Source organism: Bubalus kerabau, chromosome 21, assembly GCF_029407905.1.
Source record: "Bubalus kerabau isolate K-KA32 ecotype Philippines breed swamp buffalo chromosome 21, PCC_UOA_SB_1v2, whole genome shotgun sequence".
Taxonomy (NCBI): Eukaryota; Metazoa; Chordata; class Mammalia; order Artiodactyla; family Bovidae; genus Bubalus; species Bubalus kerabau.
This window is the reverse complement of record NC_073644.1, coordinates 46,295,492-46,319,096: the sequence shown is the minus strand read 5'-3', so window position 1 is coordinate 46,319,096 and position 23,605 is coordinate 46,295,492. Positions and strand designations below refer to the sequence as shown.

Here is a 23,605-nt window from a genome sequence, read left to right as displayed (position 1 = left end):
TTAAGGAAATTCGCAGTGAGTCCCATGACTATCCTCATAGAGTGGCCAAGTTCCCTGAAAACAGAAATCGAAACAGATACAGAGATGTGAGCCCATGTAAGTACTCATGGCGGGGTGGCGTGTGTGTGTTTGTGTGTGTGCTGGTTTGTTGTAGGACATAGGACATGGCAGAAAATGTTGGGGTCAGGGTTGATGAGCATGGTGGGGTTTTTTTTTGTATCGACATATATACGTGCTCTTTAAAGAAAACTTTTGAGGTATGAAATTGTGGAAGGAGGGGAAATTGCCTGTAATTACCTCCTCCTTCAACACAGCCACCATTTACTTTATGTATTTGCTACCAACCTTTTTTTTCCCACTTGATTTTTGTTTTTTCAAAATAATCATAATTATATATGTATGTGTACTCATATATATATACTTTTCATATTATTCTATAGCTTTTATAAGTATTTAAATATTTATTCGTATAGCTTGCTTTTTCTCCCTAAAATGAAAAAGTAGTATGTGCATACTATAGAAAAGTTTTAAAACATAAAAATGTGTAAAGGGAAAACTCCCATGACTTAAAAACAAAAACTTTAAGGTTTATATCCTTTTGGTATTTGTCTGTGTAAATGTGTGTCCTTTTAAATTCAGTTGGATCCTGCAGGTACAGATCAAGCTCTCCTCCCGCAAGGCCACACACTCTGGTGATTTCCTGTCCTGAGCAAGATCTGTCAGTGGTTGGATTTCGATTCCTCTGTGCTCATGCGGGTACACACATACATGGTTTTGTGAACAGTGGTAATATCAGGGCTTTAAAAATGTGTTCAGGTGATTTTATTTTTGTCCTGGTTGAGGCCTCCTTCCGGAGAAGGCAATGGCACCCCACTCCAGTACTTTTGCCTGGAAAATCCCATGGACGGGGGAGCCTGGTAGGCTGCAGTCCATAGGGCCACTAAGAGTTGGACACAACTGAGCGACTTCAGTTTCACTTTTCACTTTCATGCATTGGAGAAGGAAATGGCAACCCACTCCAATGTTCTTGCCTGGAGAATCCCAGGGACGGGGGAGCCTGGTGGGCTGCCGTCTATGGGGTCTCACAGAGTCGGACACAACTGAAGCGACTTAGCAGTAGCAGCAGGCCTCCTTCACATACTGCCTGAGGCGGCTTCACTGGCCACAGGACTCCCCGAGTTTGGTTTCAGTGGGCGAGCGTGGGCGGCGTCCTCCGAGCTGCCTGGGTGCTGGGCATGTCTGTGCCCAGGGCCTTCTCCCGGCCTCCCTGTCTGCCATCACAGCACTACTCTTCCTCCCATCTTCAGCCTCTTTCTAAGAACTCTCTTCCTTTATTATTCACATGTGCTCCAGTGTCTTCTGACGTCATCCCCCATATCCATTGCAGCTGTGACTTAGTCACCTACGTGGACACAGGCACGTGTGTGCCCACACATGTACATACAGTCCTGGAGGAATGCATCACACAGTCTGTCTCTCCAGCCTCATCACCCATGCACTCTTCAGCCCCTGGTTTTACCCCAGCCTCCCTACGGAAACTTTTATTCTGAAGTGCTGTTCACTCTCTGGTTTTCTCTTGCAGTGAGGGACTTTATGCCATTGTCTTTTCTTATCCCTATGTGATTTTTGACATTGGCAGCCATGCCTTCCTTCCTCACGTCAGTCTTAATTTTGCTGGCACTCCTCTGGGCGATCACCCCTTTTCAGAGCTTCTTTCCTCAGTTGTCTTCGACTTGAGGACTCTGTCTGCCCCTCCTGCTCCCTCTCCCATCTTGTGTGAGTTCAGTTGCCATGTTTCTGCTTATGGCTCCGGATCTTGTCTGCAGCCTGTGTCTCCTCAGATACAGACCCATTCATCCACTTCTCGTGACCTATCTCTGTCTTGCTGTCCCATGGCCACCTCAGGCTCAGGATTCCTCCCACATCCCTCAGTCCTGGCCCTACTCCTGCTCTTTCCACCTTATACCCCATATTCGTACTGGACCACTAGCCACACACTTGCTGCAGCTGGAAACCCATACTTCTCTCCCATTCAGTTCCCATGTCTGGTTGGTGACTTGTTTAGTCTCTAAGTTGTGTCTGACCCTTTGCAACCCCAGCAACTGTAGCCATCCAGGCTCTCCTGTCCATGGGATTCTCCAGGCAAGAATACTGGAGTGGGTAGCTGTTCCCTTCTCCAGGAGATCTTACCAACCCAGGGATTAAGCCCAGGTCTCCTGCATTGCAGGCAGATTCTTTACCATCTGAGCCACCAGGGAAGACTGGGGACTCCTGCTAAATCCAGATGACAGAAGAGGTGTTTTTTAAAAGCCCTTAAGGTGGTGCTGGCAAACCTGTCCTGATTGAAAGTCATCCTATCATTTCCATACATAGACTTGTATGGTTGTTGCCTTGTTCAGAAAACCTATACTGAAAACCAGCTCTATGCCTGCTCTGTGTGCAAGGACCGTGAGTCCACATGCCCTGCCCGCTCACCGTATACGTGCGGTGTGGGGGTTCGTACCTGCTATGCTATATGTGTTGGGAGGTGCTCAGTTCTGCTTGGGGAGTTAGGGATGGCTTTTAAGGTAGTAACTTTTGTTTTTTAATAAAATGGTCTATTTTAAACCAGCATTTATTTTTCCCATCCATACAGGAAATAAAAATAGATAATACCTCATGTGGAAAAAAAGATAATACTGAGTGCAAAGCAGACAATGATGTTTGCAAATAATCAAAAAGAATTGGTTGTTTTCTTAATTCAGAGTTTTAGATCTTTCTGAATTTTGATTCACCAAGTCTGGAAATGTATTTTTAAACAAATTCCTTACACAATTGTTATGTATCCAGCTTGAAACTACATTTGGAGGTATGAATATGAGATGCATGTTCAAAGAGGGGTGTTTTGAAATAGAATTTGAAGAAGTCCACAGTCTTTGTGTAATTGCCGTGACTGAAAGATGCCTCATTTGTCTCAGTTAACCATGAGGTGATTGTAGAAGAGATGGGCAGAAAGGTGGTTGACTGAGAAAATAGAGGTTGTAGTAATCTCATTGAGGATTGTATTTGTACTGTCAGAGACAGCTGCCAGGTTCTGAAATCTTCCTCACTATTTGCTTTGCACATAGAAATCCCAGTTTACTGTTTGATATAAGAGGAAGTCCCAGCCTTTTGTTTTCTCTGGCCATGAAAGAATAGTTTTTTGTTTGTTGTTTTTGTGATAAAAACACATACCATAAGTTTACCCTTTTAGCAGTTTTTAGGTGTCTGTCACCCATGTTGGTGGCTGTATGCATGTTGCTGGACCACAGGTCTTGTCATCTTGTGTGGCTGAAATGCCACCCCTCCTCCAGCCCCTGGCTGTCACCATCCTGCTTCCTCTTTTCTCAGACTCTGATCACTTTAGATGCTTCACAGAAAAGGAATCATACAGTGGTTCTTCTTGTGATGGGCTTACTCCTCACAGCATAATGTCCTCAAGGTTCATCCTTCAGTATTTAAAGTAACACATGGACTTCAGATTCTAGGTGTGTGGCAGGTTAGACAGTCCATGGTTTCTTACTGCTGCAAAACAAGATTCTCAATAAGCACACGTTTTAAATAAATTACTCGGTGGGGAGGAAATAAGGAAAAGATTCAGGCTTTCTGTGCTCTCCACCTTCTACAAAAAGATCTCAAGAAATGGCATAGCTTCTCTGAATGCACAGGCCAGTGTCAGCTGTGACATTTGTATTCACCTAATAGTCTCCAGGTAAATATATAAGGCAGAAATGACTAGGATTACAGAAAGACATTGATAATTCTATGTTCACAGATTTCTTAAGGCAAAATAGTAGTAAAGAAGTAGAAGATTTAGACTGCACAGTTAAGCTTAATTTAATAAGAAAAATATAGAACCTTATGTCTAGCTATTAGAGAATTCACATTCTTCTAAGACTGCATGGAATATTTGTAATAAATGGACCATTGACTAGGCTGTAAAAGTAAATCTTGACACAGTTTAAGAATTACTGCCTTACAGGCCATGTTCTTTGACCGTAATATGATTAAATTATAGATTATTAATAAAAAGATAAAAATTCCTATAAATTTGGAGATTTATTTAAAGATTTCTAAATGATTCATGGGTCAAGATGAAATCATAATGGAAACTTAAAAATGAACAATAGGTAAAATCTACTTAGCAAAACTTGCATAAAGCAGCAAAAACAGTACTGTAAAAAAATACTGTTTTAAATGTTTATATTAGAACAGAAGGTTGAAAATTAAAGTGCTAAGTGTCTAACCTAATTTAGAGTAAAAGTAACAGGATAAACACCAAAAAAAAAAAAAAGCAGAAAGGAAATAATACAAAAATAAAAGCAGAATGGAAATCAATGGGACCATACACAGGACCAAATAAAATCAAATGTTGGTTCCTTAATAAGACTAATCAACTAGCAAGATTGAATAAGAAAAATAACACAGATATACAAAAACCAGAGAGACAGAGGCAGATGCATATAAATAGTATTAGGAGAAAAGGGGAACAAAATACAGATGTAAAATGACTTTAAAAGCTAGACTACTGTAAACAATTATGGCAATAAATGTGATCACTTAGAAGAAGTAGAACAGACTCCTGGAAAAATAGCATTTACCATTGTAGATTAAAGGAGAAATAGAGTCTAAGGAGGCCTGTGACAGCTAAATAAGTTAAATTAATTAATAAACAATTTTGCATTGAGAATTCACTGAGACTAGCTGTTTTAACAGGCATGTCTTATAATAATGAAAGCTCTCCCAGAGAACAGAAAGAGAATATTCCCCAGTTCTTTTGTGAGGCTGCTAGATGGGTAATTTGGATATCCAAAGCAGAAAAGTTTAGTAAGAGGAATAAAAGTTACATGCATATCTACGTCATGGATGTAGATGTAAAAATCCTAAAGAAAGGTTAGCAAACTGAATATGGCAATATCTGTATTAGTTTTAGGAATACAAGAGTGGCTTAGCATTAGACAGTCTTTAAATGTAATTAATCTTAGTAACAAGGTAAAGGAGAAAAAGCAGTCTATTATGGCTTTTTCTCAATAGATGGATAAAGATTATTTAAAGTCAATTCTTGCTCCTGATTAAGAACAAAACATATATCAAACAGAAGGAAAGTTCTGTAACTTGAGATGACACCAACAGTCACATCACTGTGTTTTGTTAAAAAAAATATTTAATTAATTTATTTGGCTCTGCTGAGTCTTAGTTGTGGCATGTGGGATCTAGTTCCCTGATCAGGGATCGAACCTGGGCACCCTTCATGGGGAGCTCAGAGTCAGCCTCTAGACCACAGGGGAGGCCCCATGTCACTGTTAATGATAACATGTTACAAACATTTTCTAAAACTTGAGGACAAAACAAGGGTGTCCACGAACACCGCTTCCACTTCATATTGTCCTTTGGTGGGGGGCGGGGAACAGAGCAGACCCCAGAGGCCAAGTACCACCCCCCCGACACCTCCCTGACAACTGTTTCATCTGACCACACTGTTCCAGTCGCCTCTACTAAAAGGTCCTGGAGCTTTCTGAGCTCTTGTTTTGCTGAGTTACTTCACTCCTCAAGTCAGTTATAGTTTCACCTGCTGATGTTTCAGTTCAGTTCGGTTGCTCAGTCATGTCTGACTCTTTGCGACCCCTTGAATTGCAGCACTCCAGGCCTCCCTGTCCATCACCATCTTCTGGAGTTCAATCAAACTCACGTCCATTGAGTTGGTGATACCATCCAGCCATCTCATCCTCTGTCGTCCCCTTCTCCTCCTGCCCCAATCCCTCCTAGCATCAGAGTCTTTTCCAATGAGTCAACTCTTCGCATGAGGTGCCCAAAGTACTGGAGTTTCAGCTTTAGCATCATTCCTGCCAAAGAACACCCAGGACTGATCTCCTTTAGAAGGGACTGGTTGGATCTCCTTGCAGTCCAAGGGACTCTCAAGAGTCTTCTCCAACACCACAGTTCAAAAGCATCAATTCTTCGGTGCTCAGCTTTCTTCACAGTCCAACTCTCACATCCATACATGACCACCAGAAAAACCATAGCCTTGACTAGAAGGACCTTTGTTGGCAAGGTAATGTCTCTGCTTTTGAATATGCTATCTAGGTTGGTCATAACTTTCCTTCCAAGGAATAAGCGTCTTTTAATTTCATGGCTGCAGTCACCATCTGCAGTGATTTTGGAGCCCCCAAAAATAAAGACTGCCACTGTTTCCACTGTTTCCCCATCTATTTCCCATGAAGTGATGGGACCAGATGCCATGATCTTCGTTTTCTGAATGTTGAGCTTTAAGCCAACTTTTTCACTCTCCTCTTTCACTTTCATCAAGAGGCTTTTGAGTTCCTCTTCACTTTCAGCCATAAGGGTGGTGTCATCTGCATATGTGAGGTTCTTGATATTTCTCCTGGCAATCTTGATTCCAGCTTGTGCTTCTTACAGCCCAGCGTTTCTCATGATGTACTCTGCATAGAAGTTAAATAAGCAGGGTGACAGTATACAGCCTTGACGAACTCCTTTTCGTATTTGGAACCAGTCTGTTGTTCCATGTCTAGTTCTAACTGTTGCTTCCTGACCTGCATATAGGTTTCTCAAGAGGCAGGTCAGGTGGTCTGGTATTCCCGTCTCTTGAAGAATTTTCCACAGTTTATTTTGATCCACACAGTCAAAGGCTTTGGCATAGTAGGGAGGTTTAATAGTGATCTGGACTGGAAAAGGTCAGTTTTCATTCCAATCCCAAAGAAAGGCAATGCCAAAGAATGTTCAAGCTACTGCACAATTGCACTCAGCTCACACGCTAGCAAAGAAATGCTCAAAATTCTCCAAGCCAACCTTCAGCAGTATATAAGCCATGAACTTCCAGATGTTCAAGCTGGATTTAGAAAAGGCAGAGGAACCAGAGATAAAATTGCCAACATCCGTTGGATCATCGAAAAAGCAAAGAGAGTTCCAGAAAAACATCTGCTTTATTGACTACGCCAAAGCCTTTGACTGTGTGGATCACAACAAACCCTGGAAAATTCTTAAAGAGATGTGAATACCTGACCACCTTACCTGCCTCCTGAGAAATCTATATGCAGGTCAAGAAGCAACAGTTAGAACTGGACATGGAACAACTGATCGGTTCCAAATTGGGAAAGGGTTACATCAAGGCTATATATTGTCACCCTGCTTATTTAACTTCTGTGCAAAGTACATCATGTGAAATGCTGGGCTAGATGAAGCACAAATTGGAATCATGATTGCAGAGAGAAATATCAATAATCTCAGATGCACAGATGCTTTCACAGCAGAAAGCAAAGAAAAACTAAAGAGCCTCTTGATGAAAGTGAAAGAGGAGAGTGAAAAGGCTGGCTTAAAACTCAGCATTCAGAAAACTAAAATCATGGCATCTGGTACCTTCATGGGTAATAGATGGGGAAACAGTGGAAACAGTGACAGACTTTATTTTCTTGGGCTCCAAAATCACTGCAGACGGTGACTGCAGCTATGAAATTAAAAGACGCTTGCTCCTTGGAAGAAAAGCTCTGACCAACCTAGACAGCATAATAAAAAGCAGAGACATTACTTTGCCAACAAAGATCTGTCTAGTCAAAGCTATGGTTTTTCCAGTAGTCATGTATGGATGTGAGAGTTGGACCATAAAGAAAGCTGAGTGCCAAAGAATTGATGCTTTTGAACTGTGGTGTTGGAGAAGACTCTTGAGAGTCCTTTGGACTGCAAGGAGATCAAACCAGTTCATCCTAAAGGAAATCAATCCTGAATATTCCTTGGAAGGACTGATGCTTAAGCTGAAACTCCAATACTTTGGCCACCTGATGGGAAGAACTAACTCACTGGAAAAGACCCTGATGCTGGGAAAGATTGAAGGCAGGAGGAGAAGGGGATAACAGAGGATGTGATGGTTGGATGGGATCACCAACTCAATGGACATGAGTTTGAGCAAGCTCCAGGAGTTGGTGATGGACAGGCAAGTACTGCAGTCCATGGGGTCATGAAGAATCAGACATGACTGAGCAACTAAACTGAATAGTGATCTGTCATTCTAAAAAGATTCCACCACAACTTAGCAATTTGAATATGAACATTTTGTGGAGTTTATTGTATAAACAATGCTTGAGCACTTGCTAGTCTAGATTGTTCGGATACCGTGCCTGATAGTCGCTATAAGAAAAGGGAAGTAGATTTCCCTTTTTGTGATAGTTGGATTCAGGAGTTGAGGCTAATGAATCAGTTCAGGATTTCTCAACTCTGAACCTGAGTTGCAGGGGCTCCTCTTCCCTTTGTTCTTGGGGCTGGTGGCACAGTCTGTTGTGTCCCCGGACGGGAGGCCCGTACCTGTTGTAGTCTTCAGTCTCTGTGCTTGGCATACTCTCAACCCAGATATTCATGTGACCGACCCCCTCCAAGTCTCTGCTGAAGTGTCAGTGCATGGCGAGGCCCTCTTTGACCACCCTGTTCAGAATCCCAGTGCCCCCCCCTCCCCCACCCCACCAACGCAGCTCCCTTTTATGGGGCTCTTTCTCCCAGGGACTCTTTTTCCCAGAGGATTTATTGCTGTGTGACAGGTAACTTGATTGATTGTTTTGCTCATTGCCATCCCCTTTCTGAGCAAGTGAGCTCTGGGGAATATGGATGGGCTTCAGGGGCTGGGGCATGCATACTTGGTCTGAGAGTTTTGCCAGGTGCTCTTGGGTTTGTGGGTGGAAAGGGAAGATGTCCGTTTTCCCGCTCTCTTTCCCTTCCAACCTTTAGGCTCTTTCTCTGAGGAGAAGTACGAGTTTCAAGGGAAGTGGTGAGCTGCTCATGACTGTGCCAGACCCCTGTGTGGTGTTGGATGGGGAAGGTGTCCATGATCGAGCTGCATTGGGAATCTCACCCATTTTGTGAGGACACTTCCCAAGTCCTGTTTCCATCCCAGAGACTCTGGGGGTAGATTCAAGAGCCCTTTTCAGTTTGGGGGTGTGTGGAGGCAGAATGTTCAGTTAACACTGTTCTGTCAAGTTTAGGAACTTGAAGTCACGGCAGATGGAGAGATGGACACGTGTGTGCAGCTGGCCTCTGGTTGGAGGCTGTGGAACTTGTAATGTCTCTGTCCTGGTTGTCTGGCTTCCAGCGTATGTGTTGAGGGGTGTGGAAGGTGGTCAGTATAGAGAGCAGATTGTCTGGTGAAGGGATGCAGGTGGGGGCCTTCCACGAGAGGAGAAGTCCTGGGCCAGGTGTTCAGAAGGGTGACTGACTGTGTGTGTGCAGGAGGTGGAGGCAGGGAGCAGGGTGGGAGACAGCGCAGGGTTAGGGGGCTCAAGGGCACCTCTGGGCCTCTGCTCCTGCTTCTCTAGGGTGCAGTGGAGACTGAAATGCTCACAGCTCATCTTGGAGGCTGGGGTGGAGGAAGTGAGCTGTTCAGGTGTATCCTGTGGGTCCTGCCCAGACTGTGGTTGGTTATATCGTCAGAGAAGGAACCATTCAGCCAGCAGGGTTTTTTTTCGGGGGGGGGGCAGAGGAAACAACTGCTTTTGGTTCACTGCTTGATTCATGAGGGAAAGTTCATATTACTTGTCCTCGAAAATTCTCCTTGTGGGCTTCCCTGGTAGCTCAGCTAGTGAAGAATCCACCTGCAGTGCAGGAGACCTCAGTTCGATTCCTGGGTCGGGAAATTCCCCTGGCGAAGGGATAGGCTACCCACTCCAGTATTCTTGGGCTTCCCTGGTGGCTCAGACAGTAAAGAATCCACCTGCAATGTGGGAGACCTGGGTTTGATCCCTGGGTTGGGAAGATCCCCTAGAAGAGGGCATGGCAACCCACTCCAGCATTCTTGCCTGGAATGGGGTCTTGAAGAGTGGGACATGACTGAGCGACTAAGCACAGCACACAGCATTCTCCTTGTAGGGTTGAAGGGAGCTAACACAGTCAGATGCTTGCCTCATTTGCCGGGAATTACCATGCCGTATGGAAATCAGTATTGGAAACGTAGGCCCCCACCCTATGCCTGGTTGAGAATGCAGCCTGACTTGCGGGGAGATTGGTCTTCTGCCCAATTTCTGTTAATTATTCCTCATCTCTGCCTCAGCATAAATGTGAGCCCTTCCTGCTTGACCTGAAAGACTTTCCAGAAGGAGATGTCTTTACAATAATGAAAAAGGGTGAAACTGTGGGTGGGGAGGTGGGTGGGGTGGGAGAAAGAGCTCATTGTGGCAGTATTGAAAGAGGAAGCTGATCTGTGTTGTCAGCTCAGGCAGCTCGAGCCAGTCATTTCTTGACAGATGGAACCATTTCTCAGAAAACAGACTGTGAGGTGGGAGGCCTGGGGACTCTTCATCGGAAGTTTGCCTAATCTAACTTGAGGGCCGTGGTTCTGTGGGGCGTGCGTTTCTTTGTCCCCCACGATGATGCCACTGTGCAGGAAAGCATGTGTTCTTGGTCGTCCTGCTGCTGGTGGTATTAGATGTTGAGAAATCAGATTTCCTGTGCAGTGTGGTTTGGTTGCTTTTGTGGCCTCTCATGCAGTACAGTTTGAATCATGTTCATTTGCTCCCTTTGCTGGATCCTGTAGGTGACTGGGGAGAGGGAGTAACACTCTAAGTACACTTAGAATGAGGAGGAGGTGCTGTGGGCTTGGCCCTTGCTGTGGGCTTGCCCTGCGCTGATGCCCCAAAGCTATGGGTCTCTATTGTTTTGGATGTTTAGTTTTTGTTTGCTTGTTTTTAATGTATATTTATTTGGCTGCACTGGGTCTTAGTTTCAGCTTGTGGGATCTAATTACCCAACCAGGGTCGAAACTGGTTCAAACCCTGCTTAGGGAGTGTGGAGTCTTAGCTGCTGGACCCCCAGGAAGTTTGTGGACTCCGGCTTTTGATAGTCTCATCTCAGAGGTCCCTAGGCAGAATCAGCTTCTATGGGAGAGGAGAGAGCAGGTCACTTCCCGGGTTTTTTCCTGAAAAGTCAGAGGTTGGTTTGGAGTGAACTCTTCACAGATTTGGGGCTGACCAGACTTGATGGGCAGGGAGAGGAGACATTGATCTCGGGCTTTAAGGGGACCTGTGTCACCCTCACAGGTATTTCAGACCACATGGTGACTGAGTCTTCAGGGAAGAAGAGGCTTTGTCTTTGTTACCATTGCTAGAGAATATATAAATCATAGAGTCACAATTCCTCATAAAAAGGCTTTGAAGTTTCACTTCCTGAAATGTGTATACTTACTTTGTAGACAGTGTTAATTTAACACAAGAAACTCATGTTTTTTTCTCTGCACAGATTCTCTTCTGAATCAAAAAGTTACATGAGTTTCATTTTTTATTAAAAAATCTTTTTTAGTGGAACAGAAGAATTAAAATGATAAAAGTATAGGGTTTTGTTTTGTTTTTGTTTTTTTTTAATTAGTCCTGAGGCAAAAACATAGGTTCAGCCAACACTTGTAGCCAGTTCTAAATGGCTAGAGTTTGCCAAGGATTTCCTTCCTTTCCGGGGTGCCATTTCTGTAGTGACCTGCTGCTCCCCACCAATTAGAACCGGGGCTCTGGGGACCCCATCTGTGCTTCTTGGGGTATGTGACTCTTGTATTTAATGACCTGGAATGACACCAGGTGTAGAGTAATACAGGAGGGAAAGTAACAGTGAATCCAGTGCAGAGTCCAGAAGGCAGTGGTCAGATGTCCTGAAAACCCCCCTGAAGTCTTTCTCTTGGCTTATGGAAGGGTCTGGATGACCTGCTGGAACTCCCTTTGAGGGGAGACTTGGCGTTTATGGATTCTTGCTTCTTTTGCAAATTGCTTCTTCTCTTGTGGAATAGATAAGATTAGTCTCTGTTTGTGTTCTTACGGAGATTACAACATGAGGAAACACATTCCTTTGGGATTATATTTTAGCGGAATTTGAATTTTAGGGATGCATTGCTCTTCTGATTGGTGTTATCTGGGAGGCATATGGACTTTATTTTGTTAATTATATAGCTGAACTTTTTACTGTCTCACATAACTGTTAAAGAGTGATCAAACTTAAAAAAAAGAAGTGACTGTTTAAAAAAAAAAAGTGACTGTTGACATCATCTTTCCGAGAACACTAGTATAAGTGATTTACTATAACAAGATCTTTGCTTTTCCTGTTGGCCAATGACATGTAATATTTACAGAGGTCTTGGGTTCAATCCAGCAGAAACATTTCATATAAATTATGTGTGAAACTAAAACTGTTTAACATTTTCTTTCATATGGAGATAATATGAACAACTCTTTCAGTTTAAGAGTGGGGAAGAGAATGGTTATTTGGTATTTCCTTGAGGGGCACAGTTTATACCAGAAGTTATTCTGCAGCTAGACATCAGAGATGTGTGTAGGTTGTAATTCAGTCCTGTTACTCTGCCAGGCATGTATTTAATATTCCAAGTGAATGCTAATCCTGTTGTTACATGCATTCTCTCTCTCTCAGCATCTTCCCTCCTACCATAGTGATAGAAGGTAAAGTTCTGTGCTCCATCTGTTTACATTAGCACAAATTCTAAATCTGTGAGATCTTCACGTTTAAAAACTAGAAGTATATGACACAGCCCAAGTAATGAAGCACTTTTAATTGTCTGTTACAGAATTGGAATATTCCAAATGTGTTAAATATAGCTTAACACTTAATCTAATTAGTTCAGTTCGGTTCAGTCGCTCAGTCATGTCCGATTCTTTGTGACCCATGGACTGCAGCACTTCCCTGTTCATCACCAACTCCTGGAGCTTGCTCAAACTCATGTCCATCGAGTCAGTGATGCCATCCAACTATCTCATCCTCTGTCATCCCCTTCTGCCTTCAATCTTTCCCAGCATCAGTGTCTTTTCCAATGAGTCAGTTCTTCACATCAGGTGGCCAAAGTATTGGAGTTTCATCTTCAGCATTAGTCCTTCCACTGAATATTCAGGACTGATTTCCTTTAGGATTGATTGGTTGGATCTCCTTGCAGTCCAAGGGACTCTCAAGAGTCTTCTCCAACACCACAGTTCAAAAGCATAAAAATTATTAAAATATAGCTAAATGCAGATCTGTTGAGGCAGGAAGAAAATGAAATGTAGTTTTATGGTGGGATCTGTCCGGTCTTATTTTTTGGAGGCCGTTGATTTTTGTAGGAAAACTTGTTAGTTCTTAAGCACCAGGAGTCTTAACCATCCTTTTTCTTTTGGGAAGATTGGTACTTTATTCCTTTTACTGTGTTTTACTCTTTGATCAGTTTTTCTACTTAAACAGCAGCTAATCTACCACCAACAGCAGCACTTCCTTCTAACACACAGTAACAAAAGGATTTCATCTTTACACTTTTTAAAAAAAGGAATAATTTGGGATTTGACTCAGTTGTGATGCTAATTTATTTTTCTTTGTTTTTTTTCTGTCATTTTATAAATACCCAGAAAATTAATATTCAAATAAAAAAGAAATGCAAGTTTGAAATGACGGTATGGTTTCTCATTTTCTGTTTCAGATGATCACAGTCGTGTTAAGCTGCAGAATGCTGAAAATGATTATATTAATGCCAGCTTAGTTGACATAGAGGAGGCACAGAGGAGCTACATCTTAACCCAGGCAAGTGGAGTGACATGGAGTGGAGGACTGACCGCCATTCCTGGGGTCTGCTTTAGGATGGAGCAGAAAGTGTGTCCTGACTACTTTTGGCGATCAGGTTTTTCTATCATCTTGTAATGAATGGTAACATAATATTTTACAGCTGTGTATATTTAAGATAAAAGCAATTGTTACTGTTACACATTCTCTGCAGGAAAGTTGTTCATGAGGTCTGGCCAGCTGGTTCTTTTCTGGCCAGCTGTCCTCCTTGCTGTAAGTTTGGTACAAAGTCTCGGTTGGTGGATACTTTGTTCCTTCTGCTTCTCTTCACTTGAATCAGGACCAGAGGCGCGAAAACTCTTCTCTTCCCTGGCCTGGTGTGTATTTTCAGTATGGACAAGTCTTGAGTGTTAGGTGAGGGTGTGAGCAGGGTGCCTGGACCACTGATGGGGTGGCCTGAGAGCCTACTGGCCTCTTGAGCCTCCTCCCTTCTCAACACACCGGCCGCACCCGTGCTCCATTGGCACTGTTCTTTCACTCTGAGATAGCAGAAATGATTTGGGTTTATTCACACCAGCTATCCTTTGTTTATCAGATTACAGATTTAATTAACAGTGCTGCCATTTCCCAGCTAGTGATTTTTAATTATTCCAAATATAAACTGTATTATTAAGTATCTTGTTATAACCTATAAAGGAAAATAATCTGAAAATATATATATATATGTAACTGAATCACTTTGTTGTATACCTGTAACTAACACAGTATTGTAAATCAACTATAATTAAATTGAAAAAAAGATAAACTGTATACTTGTAATGTTTGAGATTTTTAAAGAACCCATTTCAGATTAGAATAACCTGTCACTGAAAGTGAAAACTGTTGAAAATGGTAAGATGTTCAGATGAATGTAACTATCAACTGTTAGGCTATCTATAATTCACAGAAAACAAAAATTCATTACTCTTTTTTACTTGGCATAAAGCAGCTCCTGTAAGTCAAAAACAAAAAGAAAATCTATGAAAAAAACTGGCAAGGAACATAAATTCACAGTTTACAGCAGGGAAGTAAAGGTAGACAATATATATAGAAAAGATGCTCAATTTTTCTAAATTTAAACCAGCAATCAGTTACCACTTCTCACCTGTCCGAACCACATATTTAAAAGTTTATAGTACTTAGAGGTCTAATATGTAAAGACATGAATGTAAATGTGAGAGTATTTGTTATAACTTAATAGCACAGGACCAAAAGTAGGACGGAAACAGTCTGTAAGGAGCTGGCTAAATAAATTATACACATGCTATTAGTACCGATTGTTTCTGGGAATTAGGAAAAAATACAGAATTCACTTTGCCATTTTCTGTTATATTTGAAGTTTTTCTTACGTGCATTCATGATGTTTTTAATAGTCATTTTTAGAGTTGAAAATTTTACTTTCTGTTTTTAAAAACCATGTTAAAAATAGAAAAGAATAATTACCCTAGATTCCTTATCACACCCTTTCTTATTCTCTTTTTTCAGTCTTGTTTATTCTTTCCTCTTTGTCATCTTAGTCTCTAAAAATGTAATTGTTTCTCAAGATTCTGATTCAGATTTCACCCCCACCTAGTCTGTACTCACCACTTCAACTCTCTGGAACCATATTTTGAATCTTTGTTTCTTAAGAAAAAGGCTGGACTCTGGACTCATGGTGTCTGCTTGAATCCTGTTTGTTCATCCAGCAAAGTTTTGAATGCCTGCTTTGTGGTGGCATTGTGTGAATGAAACAGCCATTCATAAAACTGCTAGTATGAACTTCACATCCTAGAGGGAAGTAAAATTAACAGCAGCTAGTTCAGTAAAAAATAAATAAAAGATTTCTAGCTGCTGTTATACATGTATACACGCATACGTCTATATATATTCTTTTTCAGATTCTTTCTATGGTAGGTTATTATAAGATGTTGAATATAGTTCCCTGAGCTACACGGTAAATTCTTGTTGTTTACTTTATATATGGTAGTGTGTATCTGTTAATCCCAAACTCCTAACTTATCCCTCCTCCCATTCCCCTTTGGTAACCAAAAGTATGCTTACGTTCTATGTCTGCGAATCTGTTTCTGTTTTGTGAATAAATTCTTTTGTATCATAGTCTAGAATCCACATATAAGTGATATCATATATTTGTCTTTGAATTACTTAGACTGATAATCTCTAGGTCCATCCACATTGCTGCAAATGGCATTATTTCGTTATTTGTTTATGGCTGACCAATATTCCGATGTATATATGTACCACAGATCTTCCTTATATATGTGTACCACACATCTTCTTTAATCATTCCTCTGTGGATGAACACTTAGATGGCTTCCATGTCTTGACTGTTGTAAATAGTAACAGGTTGCAATTTTTAACATTTTTCTATATTTTATATAACTTAAGCCTCAGGATAACCCTTTGTGGTAAATACTCTTATTATCCTTATGTTAACATGAGGAGTCATCTAAAGAGACAAAGGAACATCAGATAACTTTACAAAGGTCATACAACAAGTAGGGTGAGGCCTCATGGTCTCCATAGGCTGCATGGTTCTCCTTTTAATTATTCAGATCTGCTGCCCTGAAATTGTGATATGCCCTTGGATTCATTCCTCGGTTCCCCAAGGTGCAGCGTCATCCCGTAGCACCATGGGGTTTGCTTCCAGGACCCTCTGCAATGCCAAAGCCCCCAGGTGCTCATGTCCCATCGTTGTCCCTTCTGTCCTGGCCCCACATACACAGATTCATTGAGTCACAGTCATGTATTAAGTTTGCCGTCTGAGGTTGTTGATCCTGTGGATGCATAACCATGGCTAAAAGGGCTGACTGTATATTTATTGAAAAATCTGTCTGTATCTGGACCCCTGTAGTTCAAACCCCTGTTGTTCAGGAGTCAAGTGTGTATGTTATCAATATGTATCTCTGTGGTCTGTAGAATAGTGCTAATAAAAACTCATGTAGTGCCAAGTAATATGGTGAGTACTCCATGGAGTGTTCATTGCGGCATTGTTACTGCTTTTTATTATAGTAGTAATGATAGTAATTACATGGACAGAGGAGCCTGGTGGGCTGCAGTCCACAGGGTCGCATAGAGTCAGACACGACTGAGTGACTTCACTTTCTTTTACTTTCTTTCAATGATAGTAATAATCCTTTTATAAAACATTGTAAATCCCTTCATGAAAAAGAAAATACCCGACTAATACCCTAGTTTAAATCTCCTGTCCATTTGGGCTTTCCTTTGTGTCCTGACCCAGGCCCTCTGCCCTCATTCTAGTGGACTCACTGTCTTCAGCTTTGGATTATTTCCTGAGTCCCCCCTACCCCCTGCCCCAGAGCTTCCAGCATCTACCCACAGGACCACTTAATGTCACAAATTCTTCCTTTTCTGTGTCAAACTCTTTTTTTTCTTTTCCTTCTTTCTTTTACACTAAGCTAGCCCCTGTCCTATTTTTGTCATCTGGGTTAAAGCTGTCCTCATCTGTCGAATTCTCTCCTGTTTTCTGCTGCCCTGCCCTTCTCTGGAGCTCTCTTTCATCTACACCAATGTTGTAGCTTTTCAACTTACTTCTTTGCCACCAGTCCCTCATTTCTAGTCCATCTTTAACAATTCCTCTAGAGAAATTTTTGCGATATACCAATCTGGTCATATTCCTTCATTCTGTAAAGAAAAGATCATTGACTGTTTCCTGGGGTCGAGCACCTCTCACTTGGCAGGTGTGGTTTCCTGTGGGTTCTCTGTGTCACCTTCTTTCCCAGAAGTGCCCTGACACTGGGAATGGACCTGATCCCTCCCCTCTCCCCTCGCTGTGTCAGCACCTGCTCGTTTTTAAGGCTTTGCGCTGGTACCCTTCCTGCTCCTGCATACCCAGGCTCAGCCCTCGCTCTGGTGGGGCTGGGTGTGTTTCTGTTCCTCACCTCCGATGTAAGCTGTGACAGCTGGGACTGCTTTTGCCTTTGCCCCTAGTATCTTGGGACAGAGAACATGCACAGAAAATATTTCAAAGGACAGCAAAAACTAGAGACACTAAATGTTTATTGAAACTGCAGTTATTCTGCTTGTCTTTTGTTGCTTATAATTTTTATCATCCTTTTCCTCTGAGTTTTATGAAAATTAAAAATGTATACCTGCTGATCCTTTGGTATAGATCGCCATTTTGTAGAAGATAATAGGTTGTATTGCTGGTAAGTGGAAGAGCTGAGAACCCCTCTTTCCCTTTTAGAACCACTCTAGAATGTGTGTGTGTGTGTGTGTACACACTAAGCAGTGACTTCATTGGAGACCTGATCCATCCATTTTTTTAGATGAAGGAGAAGGCATTCTTTTTACTGGGGGTCTTCTCATGGCTGTTTTTATCTTTGCACTGTGTGGTTTTGGAAGTAGCTCAAACTTTGAAAAATATGTACTCAGTAAGGGGAACGGCTCCTCAAACCTGAGGGTGCAGCTCTTCAGGGTTCTTGGTCCCTTCTAACATTGGTATAACTGAGAGCATGGAGTTTATTAGCTCACGTAATATTTCCAGAACATCCACTACAGAGCTGGGATACAATGGCCCTGAAGCTGCTTTTAGTGCAGCACCACTTAAATGGCCTTGTCTTCTGTGTGGAGCTGAAGCTCCAGGCACACCCAGCCCCCAGCATCCCACAGGTGACTGCTTGTTGAGTTACTCAAGGAACAGTCAAACCTGTTAACCTGCACCCACTGCAGCCACCTGAGGATGGCAGTGCCCTCAAAGGGTGACAGTGGTGACTGATCGGGAGTGCTGCCCCAAGCCCACACCCCTTGGGACAAAATCTTCTCTTGGCCTTTTTTCCTGCCCAAGCCTCGTTCTCCATCCCTCAATTCAGAGAGCCACCTGATAGCCTGGGAATTTTTCTTTTCTTTTCTGCCTAAGTAAATAAAAGTCAGTTTTGATCGTTGGTAATCAGTAATCCAACTAACAGAGACCTGTTTTTAGTTCAGGTGGGTTTAGAGTCTGGATTGACATTCTGTGACCCGATCTGTTCTCAGATGTGAAGCTTCCTGGAAGGCATGTCCTTGGAGCGTCAGTCCCCTCCTTCTCTCACCTGCTGTTTTTTCTCTGTCTTACAGGGTCCGCTTCCTAATACAGGTTGTCATTTCTGGCTCATGGTTTGGCAGCAAAAGACCAAAGCAGTTGTCATGCTAAACCGAATTGTGGAGAAAGAATCGGTGAGTAATACTTGGTATTTACAACTTACTGTACAGTCTGTGATTGTTAACTTACAAATATTTTCTTATTTCTTTTGGGATAGTCATTCATTAGTCTTGGCCTTTAATTACTAAAAACTAGAGTCAGGGTGATTCTGACTGGAACTAATCTATCATTTTCCTTTATTACCTTAAATATTTAAATAACAGCTGTGGACCACTGCCCTCCAAACATAAGTATAATGGAGTGAGTACTGGCCAGTTGTGGTACTTAGATCTTTGGAATTCGTAGGCTTTATCAGAATCTTTATTATTAACAGAATCCTGGAAATTTTATGAAGAATTGAAGTGACAGGTTTCTAAAACCTTTATAAACTACCATTGGTTCTTATCTCAGGAGGTAGTGAGTATTGATATGTATAGATTTATTGACATTTGAGGTGCAGTTTAAAATCCAATGCTAATTAGTGGTGTGATGGTGGTTAAGTCTTCAGCTTCTGTGGCTTGAGGGTCCTCTTCTGTCAAACATGAAAATTAGAAAGTGTTATCTGTCAGATCTCTTCCAGCCCTGAGATCTAGGCTTTTCTGCTCCTTCAGATCCTGAATTCTTGCTTTTTTCCTGAGTTAATAGCTGCCGGTTTTCAGCGGCAGTGAAGGTGCTTCTAGTCTGTTCCAGTCTGCAGTGTTGTTGCCACACCATGGTGTTCTGCAGTGTCAGCATAGTCTCTGCAGTGGTTTTCGTGCTTGCACGGTGACCCACAGACCCAAGTGATGCGGGTGCTGCTGTTGGGACATTTGAGCATCGTTGTCAGCTGGAGGATTATGGGTTTCATCTCTCATTCTGCAGAATAAATACTGTAATAAAAAGAGAAGATTGCCACCAGCAATCAGAAATCACCTTCATCCAGATGTTCAATAAAAGTCAGGTTTGATTGTTGAGGTCACCTCGTGTGTGGTGATACCCTGTTTGTCAGCATAATGATGTCAGCAGCTGCTGCTGGTCAGTGTTTCGTTCCTTAATTAATTAGGGTTATAGTGATATTCCAGCTTTATTGTTTCTTCTTGAGTTTTGGTTGAAATTCTTCTATTAAAAAAAAACAAAAAAAAGGCTCCCGCTCTAGTTACCTACCACCCTGATGTAGGAAAAGCATTTTTCAAAAGAAGTTGATTCCCACGTATCCTCAATATGTCACTACTTAGGTTTTCTTGGTGTGATCAATGCTGTGAAGTCATGAGTTTATTAAACACCTTGATTCAGTTCACTCCATGGCAGTTATTATCCTTGTTGTTGTTTAGTCGTGAAAGTTGTGTCCAACTGTTTTGCGACCCCATGTACTGTAGCCTGCCAGGCTCCTCTGTCCATGGGATTTCCCAGGTAAGAATACTGGACTGAGTTGCCATGCCTTCCTCAGGGGATCTTGAGGAATCTATGCAGGGATCGAATTGGCGCCTCCTACCTGGCAGATGGATTCTTTACCACTGACCCACCTTGGAAGCCCGTTATTATTCTTACTTGTAGTCAAATTGTCCCTTCATTGGCCAGAGGAAGCTTTTTGGGTTGGGCCCTGAGTTCTTTTAACAAAAACCGAAGAGTCTTACTAGCTCCTTTGATGTCTGGAAGGACTCCCTGTTGCAGGCTTATCTTGCGCTTTCCTGTGCGAATCAGCTGTTTCTTTAAGAAGCCTTGGTTTCTTTTGGTGAGCAGTGGTATTTCAAGATCACAGCAAAAATAGTAATCTTTGTTCTTATGGGTTGGTCTTTTCAGTGAACAGAGTTAAGGAAAATTATGTTTGTATGTTAAGATAACACTAGTGTTCATACTGATACTGATGCTTCTTCCTCTTTTTTTTTTTTTGGTACTGATATTCTGATATTTGATACTGATATTAAAATTTAGGACTGTAGGGTTGATTCACCATGAATTCTGGTTCTCAGAGATACTAGTGATGTTGAATGTCTTATTTACTCTGTCCCATATTGCACACAGAAAGTACTTGTAATAACAAAATCAAGTCCATCACTAAAATAACTACTGAAAATAGTTTAAAATGTTTTCTCTCATCCTCTTTTTCTCAAGTTGTGTTTCACCTCCATCATCAGAGTTTACCGCATGTTTTAGTCTCTCTTAAGTCCCTTTTGTGTAGATATGCATCTGTCGTTGAGTCTCTCTGGTTGCTCTGTGTGTAGCTCACACTCAGAGGATCCTGAGGATGGTGCCCTGGTCCCAGTTTCTTGTGTGTTGATGACAATACCTCTGCTGGCTTGATGCTGAAGAGTCTGTTTGGCAGAATATAAAATCTCTGGCTCACATTTATTTTTTGAGCAACTTGATGGTATTACCCATTTCCTTCTGGCATGTTCCTGTCACAAAGGCACATCTTACTCTGTTTCCTTTATTAGTTACTTAGTCTTTTACCCAAAGGATTTTTTTTTCTTCAGATCCTATTGATTGTACTAAAATGTGTCTGTGCTGGTCATTCTGGGTCAATTTGTCCAGGGACAGAGTGTGCTATTTCATTATGTGATTTCAGGCATTTTTTCTTTCTTTTAAAGAAAAATTTTTATTGAATTATACTTGTTGACATTTATTCTGTTCCCTTGCTTGCCTTACTGTTCTTCTCCCAGGGCCTTCTGTTACACATATGTGTTAGATTTTCATTGCCTACTGGTCTCTCTTTATTTCTTTTTTATTTTAAAAATGTCCTTTTTCTCTTAAGGCATTATCTGTCGTGTTTATTCACAGCCCTGTTCCCTTTAATCAATTAGTCTTTGTTTATGAAATGATGTGTTCTGTTACTTTTGATTCTTTTTTCTCTTCTGGCACATCATTTATGAGTTGTTATAATTTATGCTCTTTCATTTCCTATGTCATTTTGTTTTTTTAATGTCTTTTAGCAGCTTTTGAAGTATTCAGATCAGATCAGATCAGTCGCTCAGTTGTGTCCGACTCTTTGCGACCCCATGTATTGCAGCACGCCAGGCCTCCCTGTCCATCACCAACTCCCGGAGTTCTCCCTGTCCATCACCAACTCCCGGAGTTCACCCAGACTCACGGCCATTGAGTCAGTGATGCCATCCAGCCATCTCATCTTCTGTCGTCCCCTTCTCCTCCTGCCCCCAATCCCTCCCAGCATCAGAGTCTTTTCCAATGAATCAACTCTTAGCATGAGGTGGCCAAAGTACTGGAGTTTCAGCTTTAGCATCATTCCTGCCAAAGAAATCCCAGGGCTGATCTCCTTCAGAATGGACTGGTTGGATCTCCTTGTAGTCCAAGGGACTCTCGAGAGCCTTCTCCAACACCACAGTTCAAAAGCATCAATTCTTTGGTGCTCAGCCTTCTTCACAGTCCAACTCTCACATCCATACATGACCACTGGAAAAACCATAGCCTTGACTAGACGAACCTTTGTTGGCAAAGTAATGTCTCCGCTTTTGAATATGCTATCTAGGTTGGTCATAACTTTCCTTCCAAGGAGTAAGCGTCTTTTAATTTCATGGCTGCAGTCACCATCTGTAGTGATTTTGGAGCCCAGAAAAATAAAGTCTGCCACTGTTTCCACTGTTTCCCCATCTATTTCCCATGAAGTGATGGGACCGGATGCCATGATCTTCATTTTCTGAATGTTGAGCTTTAAGCCAACTTTTTCACTCTCCACTTTCACTTTCATCAAGAGGCTTTTGAGTTCCTCTTCATTTCTGCCATAAGGGCGGTGTCATCTGCATATCTGAGGTTATTGATATTTCTCCCGGCAATCTTGATTCCACCTTGTGTTTCTTCCAGTCCAGCGTTTCTCATGATGTACTCTGCATATAAGTTAAATAAACAGGGTGACAATATACAGCCTCGACGAACTGCTTTTCCTATTTGGAACCAGTCTGTTGTTCCATGTCCAGTTCTAACTGTTGCTTCCTGACCTGCATACAAATTTCTCAAGAGGCAGATCAGGTGGTCTGGTATTCCCATCTCTTTCAGAATTTTCCACAGTTGATTGTGATCCACACAGTCAAAGGCTTTGGCATAGTCAATAAAGCAGAAATAGATGCTTTCTGGAACTCTCTTGCTTTTTCCATGATCCAGCAGATATTGGCAGTTTGATCTCTGGTTCCTTTGCCTTTTCTAAAACCAGCTTGAACAGGAAGTTCACGGTTCACATATTGCTGAAGCCTGGCTTGGAGAATTTTGAGCATTACTTTACTAGCGTGTGAGATGAGTGCAATTGTGCAGTAGTTTGAGCATTCTTTGGCATTGCCTTTCTTTGGGATTGGAATGAAAACTGACCTTTTCCAGTCCTGTGGCCACTGCTGAGTTTTCCAAATTTGCTGGCATATTGTGTGCAGCACTTTCACAGTATTAGCTCATAGCATTCATTTGTTTTAGAAGTATTTCTCTTGATTGTTATTTGTACCTGTTTGTGATATCTAAAAGGAGAAACGACCATATTTTACAGGGATGTTTTCCTAGTGTTTTTCCCAATGAAGTGGCTCTAGCTCACCTCACCACAGCTGCTGACCTCACAGTTTGGCTTTTGGGGGGATGCTTTTATTGTCACAAAATGTTAATTCCACGTCAGTAGTTCTGCCAAAGCGTAACAGTTCTAGGTAAAGGGGGCTTATCTTCTGATTCTTTCCCTTGACTTTTAGTATGTAAGTATTCAATGTTATCACTAGATATATAGTATTTAGTGGCAGATTAACAGGTATTTATGGAAAATGTTGTTGTTCAGTTACTAAGTCATGTCCAATTCTTTGCTACCTCATAGACTGAAGCACACTAGGCTTTTCTGTCCTTCACTATCTCCCAGAGTTTGCTCAAATTTACGCCTTTTGAGTCAGTGATGACATCCAGCCATCTCATCCTCTATCACCCCCTTGTCCTGCCCTCAGTCTT

The 23,605-nt window shown here is 41.9% G+C and overlaps 1 protein-coding gene across 4 annotated transcripts in view; it reads left to right on the top strand.

The window, feature by feature from the left end:
- PTPN2 (protein tyrosine phosphatase non-receptor type 2) overlaps positions 1-23,605 on the top strand; it is a 129,555-nt gene that overhangs the window by 82,071 nt on the left and 23,879 nt on the right. For 2 of the 4 annotated variants that reach the window (XM_055559092.1, XM_055559091.1), the window contains 4 exons: positions 6-96; positions 640-756; positions 13,448-13,548; positions 18,640-18,738. In XM_055559092.1, the coding sequence (XP_055415067.1) occupies positions 6-96; positions 640-756; positions 13,448-13,548; positions 18,640-18,738 (408 nt within the window). The remainder of the gene's footprint in view (positions 1-5; positions 97-639; positions 757-13,447; positions 13,549-18,639; positions 18,739-23,605) is intronic. The other 2 variants (XM_055559094.1, XM_055559093.1) reach the window with 1 other exon arrangement.